General features: G+C 38.4%; 1 protein-coding gene across 1 annotated transcript; it reads left to right on the top strand.

Annotated features, from left to right (window-relative positions):
* Nucleotides 1-2,797: 2,797 nt before the first annotated feature.
* On the top strand, nucleotides 2,798-14,239 carry LOC109906806 (interleukin-8-like). The gene is made up of 4 exons (XM_020504650.2): nucleotides 2,798-3,284; nucleotides 9,880-10,012; nucleotides 10,434-10,568; nucleotides 12,963-14,239. The coding sequence occupies exons 1-4, from the start codon at nucleotides 3,215-3,217 to the stop codon at nucleotides 12,973-12,975; spliced, it is 351 nt and encodes a 116-aa protein (XP_020360239.1). The 5' UTR covers nucleotides 2,798-3,214; the 3' UTR covers nucleotides 12,976-14,239.
* The last annotated feature ends 3,429 nt before the right edge of the window (nucleotides 14,240-17,668 follow it).

The following is a 17,668-nucleotide window of genomic DNA, read 5'->3' as shown; positions in this document are numbered from 1 at the left end:
CTTGTAGCCCTGACCATAGTTTACTTGTATGTTTATAGGTTTTGTTTGGTCAGGGTGTGATCTGAGTGGGCATTCTATGTTGTATGTCTAGTTTGTCTGTTTCTGTGTTTGGCCTGATATGGTTCTCAATCAGAGGCAGGTGTTAGTCGTTGTCTCTGATTGGGAACCATATTTAGGTAGCCTGTTTTGTCATTGTGGGTGATTGTCTATGTTAGTTGCTTGTGTCAGCACATTTGGCATAAAGAGTCACGGTCATTGTTCATTTATTGTTTTGTTCAGTTTACTTTGTGTTTTCGTCATCCATTAAAACGTTGCATTCACACCACACTGCGCTTTGGTCCGCTTCTTACGACGATCGTGACAGCTTGATTCTGATCCGCAACCCTATTACGACAGCATATAATGCACAGTCATATACAAAACCATAAAACTCTGACAAGAAAACAATGAAAACCTTAACACGACTACACACATTGCCATTATTTTAGTTACCATCCACCAATGGTTGAATTTGGTTCTTTTTCTTTGTACATGCACCAAGCCGCCAAGTGGCTGACAACTGTATTCTTAATGAGAAATATAGTCTAATAAACAAATGTCTGCATAATGAAAGACATGAAAACTGTATCCAACAATGTATTTCAATCTGTATAAAACGTTGATTTTGTCAGTAAGGTCACTGAGACTAACAATAGACAATAGTTATTGTGGGAGGTTTAGGGTTAAAATATATGAGAAGGATCAGGAATGTTAGAGATTTGGTCACAGTGGCGATTTTGAAAGAGGGAGATTAGAACCACAAAGTAATAGGGGGTAATAGGGGGTGAAAGTAATTTCATATTTCGGTTTAGGGGGTTATTAACTTTATGGAAAACAATATTCACACTGTGTGGATTATAAACATGTACATACATAGAGAGCCAACACATCAAGATCTAACAGGGATGAGTGGTGATTCATAGTACAACAGGAGTCTTCTGTAATGTAATGAAGTGCTATTTCCTATGCAAATGACCAGCTTACTGCTATTGCATTGCTATAACTGAGACAACACATAGCAACGTATTTTCACAGTAAAACATGGTAGGGCGCATACAGGATATCTCTCACACACACACTCACTGAAAGGACACACAGACTTGCCAAGACAGGAACGCACACACATACACACACACAGCCCCTCCCCTTCTGGATGGGCTCCAAAGACAAAGAACTCTGTCGAGAACCAATGGGATACTGACACCAGGCTGGAGGAGACTGTCTATCATCTACAAGCAACCTACCAGAAGCCAGGACTACCAGAATCTACCTACGTCATTTCAATGTATAAAATGAACTGTCCGATATGTGTCCGGTCTCTTTTTTCCAATAGTTCGCATAAGAACTTGACGAAACGGGGCCGTGCCGCACGAATTGCCAGATATCATTACTCTTGAATAAACGGCCTATACTATACCGTATCCACTTTGTCCAGAGTCGCAACTTGGTCTCGTTTCTCATATACCTATTCATCAACAGTAACCTGCAATACGTGTTAAATATATTTTACATCCATCCATGACTGAATGTTTTCACAAACTCCCTTTCAAGGGTTTGTAAGAAAGTTGTAAACAGGCCTCATTCAACAGTCTAGAGATTAACCTAGAGACACCAAAACATCAACGTTTAGAGCAGCTTGGAGATTATTACCCATGTAAGGGGGGAACAAAGAGCTGATTTACCCAACACTGGGTATGATAACTCTGACGCGTACGTCTAATGATTATTGTAGATGTTTACAACCAATGAGATCTTACTACATTTGAACACACTGTATATAGATTTCTCTATTGTGTTATTGACTGTATGTTTGTCCATGTCCCATGTGTAACTCTGTGTTGTTTTGTTGCACTGCTTTGCTTTATCTTGGCCAGGTCGCAGTTGTAAATGAGAACTTGTTCTCAACTGGCCTACCTGGTTAAATAAAGGTGAAATTAAAATGTAAATTAAATCAATTGTGAGATGATCTCATTTGATGATTATACATTTTTACATTTTTGATTGAGTTTGTTGCTTTTGTAATATGTATTTTAAGTTGAGATGGTGTTAGTTGATATTGCAAAATAAATTTCATTAGAGATTGGGGCGGCAGTGTAGCCTAGTGGTTAGAGCATTGGACTAATAACCGAAATGTTGCAAGTTCAAATCCCCGAGCTGACAAGGTACAAAATCTGTCGTTCTGCCCTTGAACAGGCAGTTAACCCACTGTTCCTAGGCCGTCATTGAAAATAAGAATTTGTTCTTAACTGACTTGCCTAGTAAAATAATGTTTTTTTTTTTTTTATTACAAAAAGATGACACATTATACTTGTTTGATGAAGTTATAAAAAATATATTTAAAGTTTTGATAGTGTTGTGCATTTTGCAAGAGAAAGGCAGTTTAGGCTGTGTTAACTGTTTCACAAAAGTGATCCCTGAATCGAGAAAAGTGTTCAAGCGATTGAAAAAACTGTAAAATGTTGTCTGTGGTTGAACTCGCTTTTCTAAAACTGGCCTGATGAATGCCCAGTACCCCTAGGGCCTCTACAACTTTCCCCAGGTTGCGTAAAATACCAGACCAGATGGTGTAGGAACATGGTTTTCTTGGAGTTTAGCTGGTCTGATGAACCTCTGAAGGTCATTGACAGTAAACTGAAGACATTTCTGTGGTTTTACTTTGATTGCCAAAATCCGACAACTGGTTTAGATAAGAGAGCCCTGGCCTGACTAGTGACTCACTTTACTGCCTGTATATAAAGGACTGGTGCCTCTCCACACAGGGAGACAGACAGATCATGAGACTGCGTCCTTGTCTCTTAGTATGATTCAATCTCATAATAATAAACAGAGTAATATCTAATAAACTACTAATGGTTTATTTTGTTATTCAAGCTTAGGCTTCCAGCAGGACCATAGTTACTGTAACTCCAGCATGTCTTCTTTTTTTAAAATTTTACCTTTATTTTACTAGGCAAGTCAGTTAAGAACAAATTCTTATTTTCAATGACGGCCTAGGAACAGTGGGTTAACTGCCTGTTCAGGGGCAGAACGACAGATTTGTACCATGTCAGCTCGGGGATTCGAACTTGCAACCTTTCAGTTGTACTACTTTGTCATCTAGTTACTGGAACTCCAGCTTGTCTTAGGATCATACTACCTTGTCATCTAGTTACTGGAACTCCAGTTTTTCGCTAAAATGAAGATGAGCATCAGAATGTCAGACAGCTCTATCGGTGTGCTCCTGGCCCTCCTGACCATCACCGAGGGTGAGTTTATATTATGATCTACTCTATTATTACTTTGAGTCAATGCATTGACACCCTATGGACATGAATATAATTCATATGCGCAGTAAAATAAGTAAAGGTTTCAAAATATAATGTTATACATTTTGTTTTATTGAAACTTTAACCAGGCTAGTCAATTAAGAACAAATGGTAACACCAGACGTATTAAAACGATGTGGAGTGTTGGTTAAAATAAGATCAACCAAAGAGGATTTTAGCACACACTTTGCATTAAACTTGGTTACATTGTTAAAAATCTGAGTAAGATTATAGTCATTATAACATAGATTCTTGAGTTGATCAGAGTTCGATATCAACCAGTCGAGATTCAGGCCACCCTTAATCACAAATTCAGCTGTGACATTTTATGATAACAATTCCCAAATTACAACCCAGAGAGCTAGCAAAAGCAGATGGGGTCTATAACAACAGGAGACAACTCAATTTAAGGATGCACAAAGATTTATATTCAAAGCCAGATATTTGAATTGCTTGGGTTTGGAAATAGAAGTCAGAATGGTTGCCGAAAACATGCCTTTTATAGCAACACCACTACCCTTAAATTTGCGATCTGACTGAAAAACATTGTAACCATCAATGCCAATATTTTTGTCAATGATAGATCTTTTGAGCCAGGTTTCAGAAAGCATAAATTCATGTAGGTCTGTGGTTTTTATCCTAATATTCACAAAATTGGAAGAAGACTTCTTACATTTATGTGCAGAAACTTCAGACCATTCTGACTTTTTAATTCAGAATGGGTAGAAATGTAAGGACCTGGGTTAGATTGCCCATTTCCTGACAGTAAAAGCAGCAAAATAATGGCATGTCTAGATCGGATTTTTACAGACAGTACTAAAACCATAGTCCAGAGTTACCAGAGTCTTTAAAACAACATATTTCAAAAGGTGTATACAATCCATAGACATGGTTTTGTACCGAAATAACAATCCAGACATGCAAGCGTGCGGTTTCTCCTATGTCGAATGGGAAAAACACACAGAGTTCTCCAGTGCAATAGCGGGGCAAGCGTATGATTTACCCCAGGACACAACATAGAAAAATATTAAAAGTTCTCTGTATTTAAGGAGCATCGGGCCCTATCTGCAAGAGTCAAGGGTAGACAATATCAACAATAAGTGAAGAAATACCTTTTAGAGATCATTTGTATTTCTGACAGTACAGTATGTGAGTATTTGAGTAACAGCTACATCTACCTATTTAAATAGAACTTTCTATCAAGCTAATCATGGCTCCCTATTATAAGTGTTGCAACACACATTTTTTTTTTAAATTACAGTAACAAGCAAGGAATGAAACAAACAAGCATTAGATCAAATTTCTAATTGTTGACCAGTCTATTAAATGAATAATGAAATGAATTATTTATTTATTTATTTATTTACTTTTCTGCTCTTTTGCACACCAATATCTCTACCTGTACATGACCATCTGATCATTCATCACTCCAGTGTTAATCTGCAAAATTGTAATTATTTGCCTACCTCCTCATGCCTTTTGCACACATTGTATATAGACTCCCCCTTTGGTTTCTACTGTGTTATTGACTTGTTAATTGTTTACTCCATGTGTAACTCTTTGTTGTCTGCTCACACTGCTATGCTTTATCTTGGCCAGGTCGCAGTTGCAAATGAGAACTTGTTCTCAACTAGCCTACCTGGTTAAATAAAGGTGAAATAAATAAAAATAAAAAAATAAAAATGCTCACCTTTCAAACATACATCAGTTATCATATAATCACGATTTAAATCATGAAAACCATAACAATCCAATTAAATGCATGTTATAAACTCAGTAAAAAAGAAACGGCCCTTTTTCAGGACCCTGTCTTTCAAAGATAATTAGTAAAAATCCAAATAACTTCACAGATCTTCATTGTAAAGGGTTTAAACACTGTTTCTCATGATTGTTCAACGAACCCTAAACAATGAATGAACATGCACCTGTGGAACGGTTGTTAAGACACTAACAGCTTACAGATGGAAGGAAATTAAGGTCACAGTTGTGAAAACTTGCCCAGGGTCCCTGCTTATCTGTGTGTCAGCGTGCCTTAGGCATGCTGCAAGGAGGCATGAGGACTGCCGATGTGGCCAGGGCAATAAATTGTCATGTGCATACTGTGAGAAGCCTAAGACAGTGCTACAGGGAGGCAGGACGGACAGCTGATCATCCTCGCAGTGGCACACCATGTGTAACAACACCTGCACAGGATCGGTACACCTGCACAGGATCCGAACATCACACCTGTGGGACAGGTACAGGAGGGCAACAACAACTGCCCGAGTTTCACCAGGAACGCACAATCCCTCCATCAGTCCTCAGACTGTCCGCAATAGGCTGAGAGAGGCTCGTCCTGACATGAACCCCCAGCATGACAATGCCACCAGCCATACTGCTCGTTCTGTGCGTGATTTCCTGCAAGACAGGGTTGTCAATGTTCTGCCATGGCCAGTGAAGAGCCCGGATCTCAATCCCATTGAACACATCTGGAACCTGTTGGATCAGAGGGTGAGGGCTAGGGCCATTCCCCTCAGAAATGTCCAGGAACTTGTAGGTGCCTTGGTGGATTTTATTTTATTTTATTTTATTAGGATCTTTTTTAGTCCCCATTTGGACTAATCTTCCAAGAGTCCTTAACATTAAAATACAATTTATAATACAAACACACTTTCACATATAACACACTATTACAACATACATAATACAATAGCATAATGACCCAATAAATACTCAATCTAAAAAAAATATTTAAAAAAATATATATATTGATTCTTCATCTACTATAGTCCCACAACATTTCTATATACTATATTTAAATTGTTTTTAAATCATGTTTAAACTTATATATTGAAAGGTTTCTAGTTTGCTCAGTTAATTTATTCCATTTCTTTATTGCTCTAAATCTAAATGTTCTTTTGCCCATTTCTTTTTTCTGTCTGGATAACGCATAGATGGTGGACAATCTATTCCTAGTATTTACGGAATGTCTGTCTCTTACCAACTGAATACCACTGTGAATAGAACTTGGCCGTTTTAAATGATGTATATTATAAAATAAGATAAGCATATTTTTTCAATTATCTTGTAGATTGATGACCAACCAAGAACACTGCGCATGACTGCAACAGAAGAACCATATCTCTGCCTTAAAACAATCCTTGCTGCATTATTCTGTGCATTCTGCAGCCTCCTAACTTCACTAGATGATGCATTTCCCCAGACCACCGAACAATAGTTCACTTGACTCTCAACCAATGCCTGTGTTATTTGCTGAAGGATTTTCCCTGGTAAATATTTAGCTATCCTTCTGATTATGCATGCTGTTTTAATATTTAAAAAAAATATTTTACATAGATTAGTTATTTGAGATGACCATGATAAGCAGTTGTCTAGCTGCACTCCCAGTAGTTTGGTTTCTGCCACTTCTTCAATTTGTACTCCTCCCATACTTAATTGTATCCCATGCTGTTTTGGCCTTTTCTTAGTTGAACAGACCAACATAACTTTGGTTTTCTTGGTGTTTAAAGCAAGTTTGTTTTGGCAAACCCATTTCCTGATAATCTCCAAATCTCCTTGCAAAGCTTGCTGTACCTGTTGAACCGATTGTCTTGCTGCATAAATTGTAGTATCATCTGCAAATATAGTAGCTTGAGTTTCAACCAAGATATAGGGGAGGTCGTTGGTGTATATTAAGTAGAGAAGTGGCCCAAGGCAGCTGCCCTGCGGTATTCCACAGTTTAACACATTAGGGGAAGAAAATGAACCATTGATATAGGTGGACTGTTTCCTGTCAGTTAGATATGACTGTACCCAATTCAATGTTACCTCCTTAAAACCATAATGCATTAATTTTGTCAAAATAATTTAATGATCCACTAAATCAAATGCTGCACTTAAATCAAAAAAATAGTACACCTACAAACCTGCCATTATCCATAGCATTGAGCCACTGGTCAGTCATGTCAACCAATGCAGTGGTAGTGGAATGGTTTTTGCGATAAGCATGCTGATTGGCTGTAATCAGATCATTCTTTTCCATATACTCCCACGTTTGTCTACTCACAATACCCTCCAATATCTTACTGAGTGTAGGGAGTAGACTAATTGGTCGACTATTGGTAGGAGTAATGGGTTCTTTGCAGTCTTTCGAAATAGGACACAGTTTTGCATGCTTCCATACATTTGCAAACAACCCCTTTTCCAGTGACCAATTAAATGTGTATCTCAGTGGAACTGCAATCTGGGGAGCAGCACAGCGAAGCAAAAAATTGTCCATAAGACCATAACCTGTAGATTCACCATCAGGTAATGACTTCAATAGGTTTAACACCTCCTCCACTGACACCATGTGTAGACTAAAAGAGCAGATCTTATTGCTCATAATATGATCATCAATCCATTGGCCAATAGCTTGTTTGGAAGAATGTATGTCTACATTGTTGCTTAGTCATTTAATTGTCTGTGTAAAAAAATCTGCAAAATGATTGGCAATATCAACTGGTTTTGTTATTATTCTCCCGTCAACCTCCACACTAGGATGGGCATGATGAGATATATGTACCAAGTAAGCCCTTAACTGTGTTCCATACCTTTTTAGAATAATTTTTACAATCAGTAAAAGCATTGTTGTAAAATAACTTTTTTTCCTTCGATTCAATTTAACTGCATAATTACGTAATGTTCTATAATTCTGTTCATCAATTTCTAATTTTGACTTGGCTGCTAAGACTTTTGCCATATTTCTTTGAGAAAAAGCTTCACCCAGTTCATCATCAATCCACAGAGATGGACGGGCACCAACTGTTCTCTTTCTTATAGGGGCATGATGGTCCATTACCTCAGTGAGCAAATCAATAAAACATTCTGTAGCGTGATTTAAATCATCCTCTAGATAAATCAGCTCCCAGAGTACAGCAGCTAAATCATTTAGAAATAACTCATGATTAAATGTTTTACATTTTCTTTTGACCACAATGGAAGAGTGGGGGAACATCTCACAGCAAGAACTGGCAAATCTGGTGAAGTCCATGAGGAGGAGATTGCACTGCAGTACTTCATGCAGCTGGTGGCACACCAGATACTGACTGTTACTTTTGATTTTGACCCCCCTGTTCAGGGATACATTATTCCATTTCTGTTAGTCACATGTCTGTGGAACTTCAGTTCAGTTCAGTTCAGTTTTTGTCTCAGTTGTTGAATCTTATATTCATACAAATATTTACACGTTACGTTTGCTGAAAATAAACGCAGTTGACAGTTTGATGACATTTCTTTTTTTTCTGAGTTTATAATGGAAATGTAATTCAAATAAAAAATTCAACTGTGAGTGTTTATTCAGCTATTTAGGATTTGATTCCAGCCTTGTCTGTTTCATTTGAACATTTGAACGGTGGGACAATTCTTTGAAAGATGTCGCTTCCTAACATGTCAGTCCAATTGCCCAGCCCATGCATCTGCACGCTCGTTTTGCAATCAGGGATGCTCGGTCCTTGCCAGGTGGACAGAGTTAGCACTCGATTTCAAATGTAGGGGACCGGCGGGGAACTCTGAGTGCCCCACTCAGAACCTATGGCGTTACTGGCTATTAGGGGTGGAATTGAAAACAAAACAAGAACAAAATGAAAAGTCCCACCATTCAAATGAAACAGACATCACCTGAATCAGCATAAACAGCTGAATAAACAGACAGTATTACCTTTGATTTGACTTACACTCCAATTACATTACATGAGAGGTGTGCTTTTCATGAATTGAATCGTGGTCATATGATCTAACTGTTAATGATTTGATTTCAAAGATTAATTTGTTCATTAAAGAGACTGGACTACAGTGTGTAGTTTGATTTACAGCTTTTCAAGTTTCAAGTTTTTAATGTCACATGCACAAAATCAGTCAAATGCATTTCTTGCTTGCTTTTTCCCAACAATATCAGTAGTACTATAAAAAAGTTAAGTATAACAAATACACGAGAAACAGAAATAAGAAGAAAGTAAGTAAGCTACAGTACATATATATATATGTATTCAAGGTCAGTTCCAGGGTCAGTGCCAATACCGTATTTACAGTGGAGTGGGAGTGTTAGATATGTAAGGCGAGTAGGCATCATGATATATGATAAACAGAGTAGCAGCGGCGTATATTATTATTGTATGTGTGTGTGCACATGTGTATAGAGTCAGTTTGAACGTGTGCGCGTGTTATGTGTGTGAGCAAGTGAAGTGTGTGTTGGAGTGTCAGTGTGAGTGAGCGTATGAGTGTGCGTACAGTCAGTGCAAAAATCAAATATTAGGGTCAGTGCAGATAGTCTGTGTAGCCATGTTGTTAGCTATTTAACAGTCTTATGGCTTGGTGATAGAAGCTGTTCAGGAGCCTGTTGGTGTCAGACTTGTTGCTCTGGTACCGCTTGCCGTGCGGAAGCAGAGTTATCAGTCTATGACGTCGGTGTTTGGAGTCTTTAACAATTAAAAGCATGCTTCTTTCATTCACATTTTTTGTGACTTCCACCTCATATCCAATATGATGTAGTCTAAAACTGACCTCTGACCTTTTACAGGGATGAGCCTAAGTAACTTGGGGTCAGACTTACGTTGTCGCTGCATCCAGATGGAGAGGCGTCGGATTGGTAAACTCATCGACAAGGTAGAGATGTTTCCTCCCAGCTCGCACTGCAAAGACACTGAGATCATGTGAGTTCAGACTACCGACTTAAATCATGCTGACCCTAAAATATGACTATTATATATATATATATATATATATATAGAAGTTGATATTGATTGATATGGGTTTTAAATCATGTTGATATCAACTATGGACATCTTATATTAATCATATTTAATTAAGTTAGTGCTGACAAAAATATGTTATGTTGATTATCTTAAATTATGCTTTTAGTCGAGTTATAACACTAACACTGACTCTAAAATATGGTTACTATACCTTGTTCACAATCAGATATTTACCTTAAATTATTCTATGTGAGTCCTTGCTTACTAACATCCTATTTCATTTACAAAAGCTGATTTAGCTCTAGGTTGTGATAATGTTAGTTCCAGGTAGTGGTAATATTAGTTCTGATTCTGACTGTACTGTGTGCCTGTCTTGCAGAGCCACTCTGAAGGGGAGCGGTAAGGAGATTTGTTTGGACGTCAGCGCTCCCTGGGTCAAGAAGATCATTGAGCAGATACTGGCCAAGGACAAGAGAAACTCATACAGCCCAAAGACCTGGAATAAACGAACCAGGTAAAACAACAAAATGTTTGTTTGTCTACCTATCCACCCATTTGGAAAAGGGTCTACAGTATATGAATCATAACTTATACAGTTGCTGGCAAATATATTGGCACCCTTGCACTTTTATTAAATTCCCTATTTCTTCTAAAATAAGTTGAAAACTGGGTCACCACACCTTGTTATTTGATCTTCAACATAAGAGAACCTATTTTATTTTGGCAAACTTAAGTTTACTATTTTAATTTAATAAAGACAAAATTATTTGCACCCCGGAGCAATTACTTAAGTTTCACAGACTTTGGTGACAAAAGCTTCTTGTAGCCATCAATGAGCTTGCTGCACCTTTCTACAGACAATCTGGCCCACTTTTCAGCTGCAAACTGCTCTAATTCTTAAATATTTTAAGGGTGCCCTCCACCAACTGCTGTTTTCAGATCTCGCCGAAGGTTTTGGATGTGATTCAGATCTAGACTCTTCGCTGGCCACCAGAACTATCAAGGCACAAGGCGAGACCCAGGTGCAGACACAGGAGGCAGATGGTTGGAGTCTTACAATGTTTATTAATCCAAAAAGGGGTAGGCAAGAGAATGGTTGTGTACAGGCAAAAGGTCAAAACCAGTTCAGAGTCCAATAGGTACCGAAGAGCAGGCAGATTCAAGGTCAGGGCAGGCAGGATGATCAGGCAGGCGGAAAGTAGTCCAGAGTCAGGCAGTGGTCAAAACCGGGAGAACTAACAAAAGATAATAGAAAAGCAGTACGGGGGGAAAAACACGCTGGTTGACTAGACTAAACATACAAGACGAACTGGCACAGAGAGACAGGAAACACAGGTATAAATACACTGGGGGAAATAAGCGACACCTGGAGGGGGTGGAGATAATCACAGAGACAGGTGAAACAGATAAGAGCGTGACAAGAACAGTCCGGCATCGCTTCTTAACCATTCCTGGGTGCTTTTTGATGTGTGTTGTTTGGGGTCGTTCTCCAGCTGGAAAACCCACAACCTTCAATGGAGACACTGGCTTGAGCATTGGACTAGAAAACACTTGATAATCTGCTTATGTTATTATGCTTTGCACACATTCAATGCCCCCTGTACCTGACGCAGCAAAGCAATCCCACAGCATTATCAAACCTCCCCTCTCTTTGAACGTAGGGAGGGTGTTCTTTTCATTGAATGCCTTAATTTCTCATCAGTAAACACTGATTTGTATCACCAAAGAGCTATAATTTTGTTTAATTGGTCTGCAGAACATTGTCCCCGGGATTTGGCTAGTTATAAGTGGGTTTTTGAGGGGTTTGTTCAGGCTTTCTTGTGCCTCCTTCAGTAGTGGGGTCTTCCTATGTTTACCAACAACCAAATGAAGCATTCAAAGAAAATAACACCTTCCCTACAATCAATTATAAGAAGGGTTCAATAATGCTGTGGGGTTGCTTTTCTGTCACTGGTACTGAGAGCCTTTAATGTGTGAAATCATCAGATTATCAAGGTGTGTTGGAGTGCAATGCTGCAATAAGAATGTGTGAAAATACAATAAGGTATGGAGACAAAACAATTTTTTAAAACTTATTTTAAAAGAAATAGGGAATTAAAAAAGTGTAAAGGTGCCAATATATTTGTCTGCAACTGTAAGTAACATATAAGTGGTATATGAAGTAGGCCACAATAGTACACAGGCAGAATACAAGAACCAGATGATTTTTAGTTATGTTTTCACATTTCACATAAAAAATTAAATACAGATGCAGTCAAATATATTGGCAACCTTTCATGATTGACTATTTCTTCTAAAATACATTTGTTTGATTTACAATAGCACAGTACCAACAACAAAAAAATTCTAAACTGAAATTTAGATTTTTTTCACTTCAAATCCAGAAAATGGCCTGGGACTATGGATCGATCTCCATCCGTTCGTCAGACACCACTAGCCCAATTTTGATGAAACTTGGGTGAATGATGCATCTTGCCACAGAGATCAGACATTTACAAAATTACAATGATTGGCCCAAGGCGGGAGCTACAGTATAGTAATTAACTGAAAATCGTTAGTTACACACAATATTTAAATGGGGGGGGCGGTGGCTCTGGATCATTCGTGGGGGACGACAAGTTTACTGTTGCCTTGTTTAAAATGAGCTTGGAGACAATGATTCTCGTTTATTGTGTAATTTATCTCACCTCACCTTCAGACAGTTTTGAAAATAAAAAAACGGAACATTCTGCTCCGTTGCACTCCATTGTACAGTACAATGGTGCCAATATATCTTACCACATCTGTGCATGTTTTTTTATAAGTAGACCATGATCATATAAGATCTATCTATCAATCCATTCATCCATCCACCATACTTACAGTATGTAATAAAATATGCCTAAATATGACTGTTTCTTATCCACAGCAAGAAGCCTTGAAACCCAGACTTCCATTGACTTGATCAATGCTATCAAGAGCTACTACGCACACAGGGAGAGATTTCAGTGCTACTGCCTTTAAAGTGGATGGACTGCATTTACATAGCGCTTACCTAGTGCTGGAAGTTCTCACCTTTTCCACTACCAATGTGTAGCATCCTTTAAGTTGGTTAAGTTGCCATAATTTATCCTACATTCTGTGACAGGACTCTCTTACACTTCATCTCGCCTGATGGGTGTCACGTTGCTGTATGTGGTAAAGTAATTACCCATCAGAGATAAATACATTTTTTTGAATTGAATACTGTTGAATTGAGTCTAGAGTTGGGGTCACAGAATCTATCCTACTGACATCTACTGCATGTACAGTACCTACAACAGTGGCTGTTTCATTCAGAATTGAAATAAGTAAATTATTTTGGATCTTGATATGTGTATTATGTTTAAGCAAAATACAAAAATATTGGTAAATGAATTAAACACTTTTTGGTTCCAAACATTCACCAAAAAGACACATTCAAAAAGAGTGGTTTGTTTAAGAACGACCCCTCACCATGTGGTTGGCAATCAAGCGACCCGGATTCAATTCCCACAGGTTACAGAAGTAGCAAATATATAGCTCACAACAGAAGTTGCCTTTATGTTCCCTTTTTTGAAGTAGAAATACACATAAAAATACTCCATGGCTATGTCTCAAAATTGGCCTAAAAACTTTAACATATATTACAACAATATCACCCAAGAATATCTGTGTTTGACTTATTTGACTGTTTCATATAATACTGGGGTTACAATTTGGAAAACTATCACTTGAACAATATTTATTTGGCATAACAAAATCCTTTCTGCTCTATATTTTTTAAACTTAAATGTATGTTTCCTACATACTCATATTTAATTCAATGTTTCAATACTTTAATATAGCTCAACGCCGCCGGTCAAAATGTGGCGTTAAGTAATCGTTTCCTGATCTTTTTCTTTCAGAATACAGAAAATGTAGAAATACTTGCACTGTACTTGAGTGAAGAAAATATAAAACATTAAGGCTGCTTTTTTTTGTTTATTAGTCTCTCTTCACTATTCTCAAACATTCAATCCAAATTGAATGAATGTATTCAATGCTCTCCCTCCACACTTCAATGTCAATTTTCCCATCTTACAATCAATATCCTAATTGTTTTTATATGGATATAGATATTGATAGAACAATTGAACCTTGTGTGTAGCTTACTGTTTTATAAAAGTATGTCTGGGTTAGCTATTGCACTTGTCTTTTGTCCTTTTTTCCAGCAGTATGAACCAAGGTTGCATTGTGTACATATCTTACACAAGTTAGTGTAGATTAGGATAATTGTATTCCCTATATTAAAACAATGTGCAGGTTTGCACCTTTTGCTTTTGACTGATCCTCCAAAGCTGACACACTATCACAACTCCGGATAAGACCAGATGCAGACCATTCGAGTCACAGATGTTTATTGACCAAACGGGGCAGGCAAATCCAGCACAGAGTCGGTAAGGTACAGAACAGCAGGCAGGCTCGGGTCAGGCAGAGGTCAGTAATCCAGGGCAGATTCAGAATGGTACAGAACAGCAGGCAGGGTCAGGGCAGGCAGAATGGTCAAAACCAGAAGAACTAGAAAATAGGGACTAGCGAAACCATGAGTACGGGGAAAAACCACGCTGTTGTCCTTGACGAGGCAAGATGAGGTAGCAACAGACAAACAGAAAACACAGGTATAAATGCACATGAAATAATGGGGAATATGGACGACACCTGGAGGGGGGTGGAGACAAGCACAAGACAAGTGAAACAGATTAAGGTGTGACACACAGGTGTCAAGTACAATATGGTAATTAACTGTATGGAAACTTGGAGTATTTATAGCTAAAGTTTAATGAAATCATCGCTACATACCTATAAAGTCTAACAGATGAAACCTCTCCCATATTGTCTTAAATCAAAGATATCAAATTATTTGTATAGGAGGTATGTAGTAGTACGTAGTGAGCAGTGAAGGCTGCTGAGGGGAGGACGGCTCATAATAATGACTGGAACGGAACTAAAGGATTGGCATCAAACATATGGAAACCATGTATTTGATACCATTCCACTGACTCTTCTCCAGCCATTACCACGAGCCTGTCATCCCCAATTAAGGTGCCACCAACTTTTTGTGGTAGTGAGGTACAGTAACAGGTATCAAAGAGTGTGGTCAGTAAGAATGTCTGAAAGACTGATTGGGTCACACATTTATTTCCATGGGGTTACTCAAATCTGTCCCTCCAGCTAGTTCCCCACCTTTACCCATTTTTCGCTGATGAACCATAATGCTTTTGGATAGGAACTCCTAATGCTGCACCTCAAAATTGCACTGCGTGCACCACTTTTATTGCACTGTTTACTTAAACTCTGGTTAAACAATGCCTCCTTTTCATAGACATAGTTTAAGAAAAGTTACAACATAAATCGTACTGCAGATAACAATTTTACATTCATTAAATGTTACGGTTAGTTTGCTCACAGAGTGTGTGTTATTGTGAGAGGCAGTGACTACTGTAGACGCGCTGCACAAATTATCCCGCTAATAGGTTGGTTTCCTGCCATGTCACACTACTTCCGCATTTGCAGCGATCTGATACAGATCTAATCAGCCTCAGATCTAAAAAAAAAAAATGCAGAATTAGTGGCTCAGACTGGGCAAAAATCAAGTGTCAAGTGTAGCAGGTCTGTTAATAATTTGTGACACCAGAGGTGCTTTCAACAAGGCTTCTGTTTGCAAACGCTTGCGTCAAACTATGTTTGTTTTCACTGAAGTTTGTTAAACGTTTTTAACACGAACATTCCATTTTTGTTAGTTCTTGTCAAAACTGAAATGGATGCTGCAAGAAGAGCAGCTGTGCTTGCTGAACCTTGAGCAAATGTGGAAGAATTTTTTATTTGGTCCCGATGCTATTGAAGCACTGCTTCCACTATTGACAGTCAATATTGGTGGGATTGAAGATAAATGCGGGATAATACTGAATTATGTGGAGGAGGTGATCCAGACATACCTCTCCTTTCGGGCTCACTTTCAGATGGGTTGGGAGACCTTCCAGGTAATTTGCAATATACAGTATTTGCATATTGTACTTTATTGTACATATTGTATAATTTATGATATACTGTCTGATTTTCTTCAGAAAATCAATCATAATACAAACAGCCCAACCTCAATTCCCAGCCTCAATGATTTAGCTATCTAGCCAACCACAGCTTTGCCATCTCCATACTCATTGTGTTTGGTCAGTAGAAGAAGAACTGCTCAAATAAGCAAAGAGAATCAACAGCCCATCATTACTTTAAGACATGAAGGTCAGTCAATCTGGAACATTTCAAGAACTTTTAAAGTTTCTTCTCCCTGTGGGGCGGCAGGGTAGCCTAGTGGTTAGAGCGTTGGACTAGTAACCGAAAGGTTGCAAGTTTGAATCCCTGAGCTGACAAGGTACAAATCTGTCATTCTGCCCCTGAACAGGCAGTCAACCCACTGTTCCTAGGCCGTCATTGAAAATAAGAATTTGTTCTTAACTGACTTGCCTAGTTAAATAAAGGTTAAAAAAAATAAAAAAAGTATTAAGTGTTGAAACTGGCTCTCGTGAGGACAGCCAAAGACCTAGAGTTACCTCTGCTGCTCATTAGAGTTACCAGCCTCAGATTGCAGCCCACATAAATGGTTCACAGTGTTCAAGTAAAAGACACATCTCCACATCAACTGTTCAGTGGAAACTGTGTGAATCAGACCTTCATGGTCGAATTGCTGCAAAGAAACCATTACTAAAGGACACCAATAAGAAGAAGAGACTTGCTTGGGCTAAGAAACACAAGCAATAGACATTAGACCAGTCCTTTGGTCTGATTAATCCAAATTTGAGATTTTTGGTTCCAACCGCCGTGTCTTTGTGAGACGCAGAGTAGGTGAATGGATGATCTCTGCATGTGTGGTTCCCACAGTAAAGCATTGAGGATGAGGTGGGATGGTGTGGCGGTGCTTTGCTGGTGACACTGTTGGTGACTTATTTAGAATTCAAGGCACACTTAACCAGCATGGCTACCACAGCATTCTGCAGCGATATGCCATCCCATCTGGTTTGCGCTTAGTGGGACTATCATTTGTTTTTCAACAGGACAATGACCCAACACACCTACAGGCTGTGTAAAGGTTATTTGACCAAGAAGGAGAGTGATTGAGTGCTGAATCAGATGACCTGGCCTCCATCCCCCGACCTCAACCTACTTGAGAGAGTTTGGGAGGACATGGACCGCAGAGTGAAGGAAAAGTAGCCAACAAGTGCTCAGCATATGTGGGAACTCCTTCAAGACTGTTGGAAAAGCACTCCTCATAAAGCTGGTTGAGAGAATGCCAAGAGTGTGCAAAGCTGTCATAAAGGCAAAGGGTGGCTACTTTGAAGAATCTAAAATATTACGTATATTTTGATTTGTTTAACACTTTTCTTTGGTTACTACATGATTCCATATGTGTTATTTCATAGTTTTGATGTCTTCACTACTATTCTACAATGTAGAAAATAGTTTTTTTTAAATAGAAAAACACTTGAATGAGTTGATGTGTCCAAATCTTTGACTGGTAGTGTATATATTTGCATATACACTGCTCAAAAAAAGTAAAGGGAACATGAATGAATGAATGAAATA

This window comes from Oncorhynchus kisutch, linkage group LG15 (genome assembly GCF_002021735.2).
Source record: "Oncorhynchus kisutch isolate 150728-3 linkage group LG15, Okis_V2, whole genome shotgun sequence".
Taxonomy (NCBI): Eukaryota; Metazoa; Chordata; class Actinopteri; order Salmoniformes; family Salmonidae; genus Oncorhynchus; species Oncorhynchus kisutch.
This window is presented reverse-complemented; position numbering and strand designations above follow the sequence as displayed.

Bases quoted from the DNA above. Each gene is read 5' to 3' on its own strand.
- LOC109906806 (XM_020504650.2), top strand. From the start codon at position 3,215: ATGAAGATGAGCATCAGAATGTCAGACAGCTCTATCGGTGTGCTCCTG. The intron at 3,285-9,879 runs GTGAGTTTATAT...GACCTTTTACAG, and splicing joins CCTCCTGACCATCACCGAGG to GGATGAGCCTAAGTAACTTG. The intron at 10,013-10,433 runs GTGAGTTCAGAC...CCTGTCTTGCAG, and splicing joins TGCAAAGACACTGAGATCAT to AGCCACTCTGAAGGGGAGCG.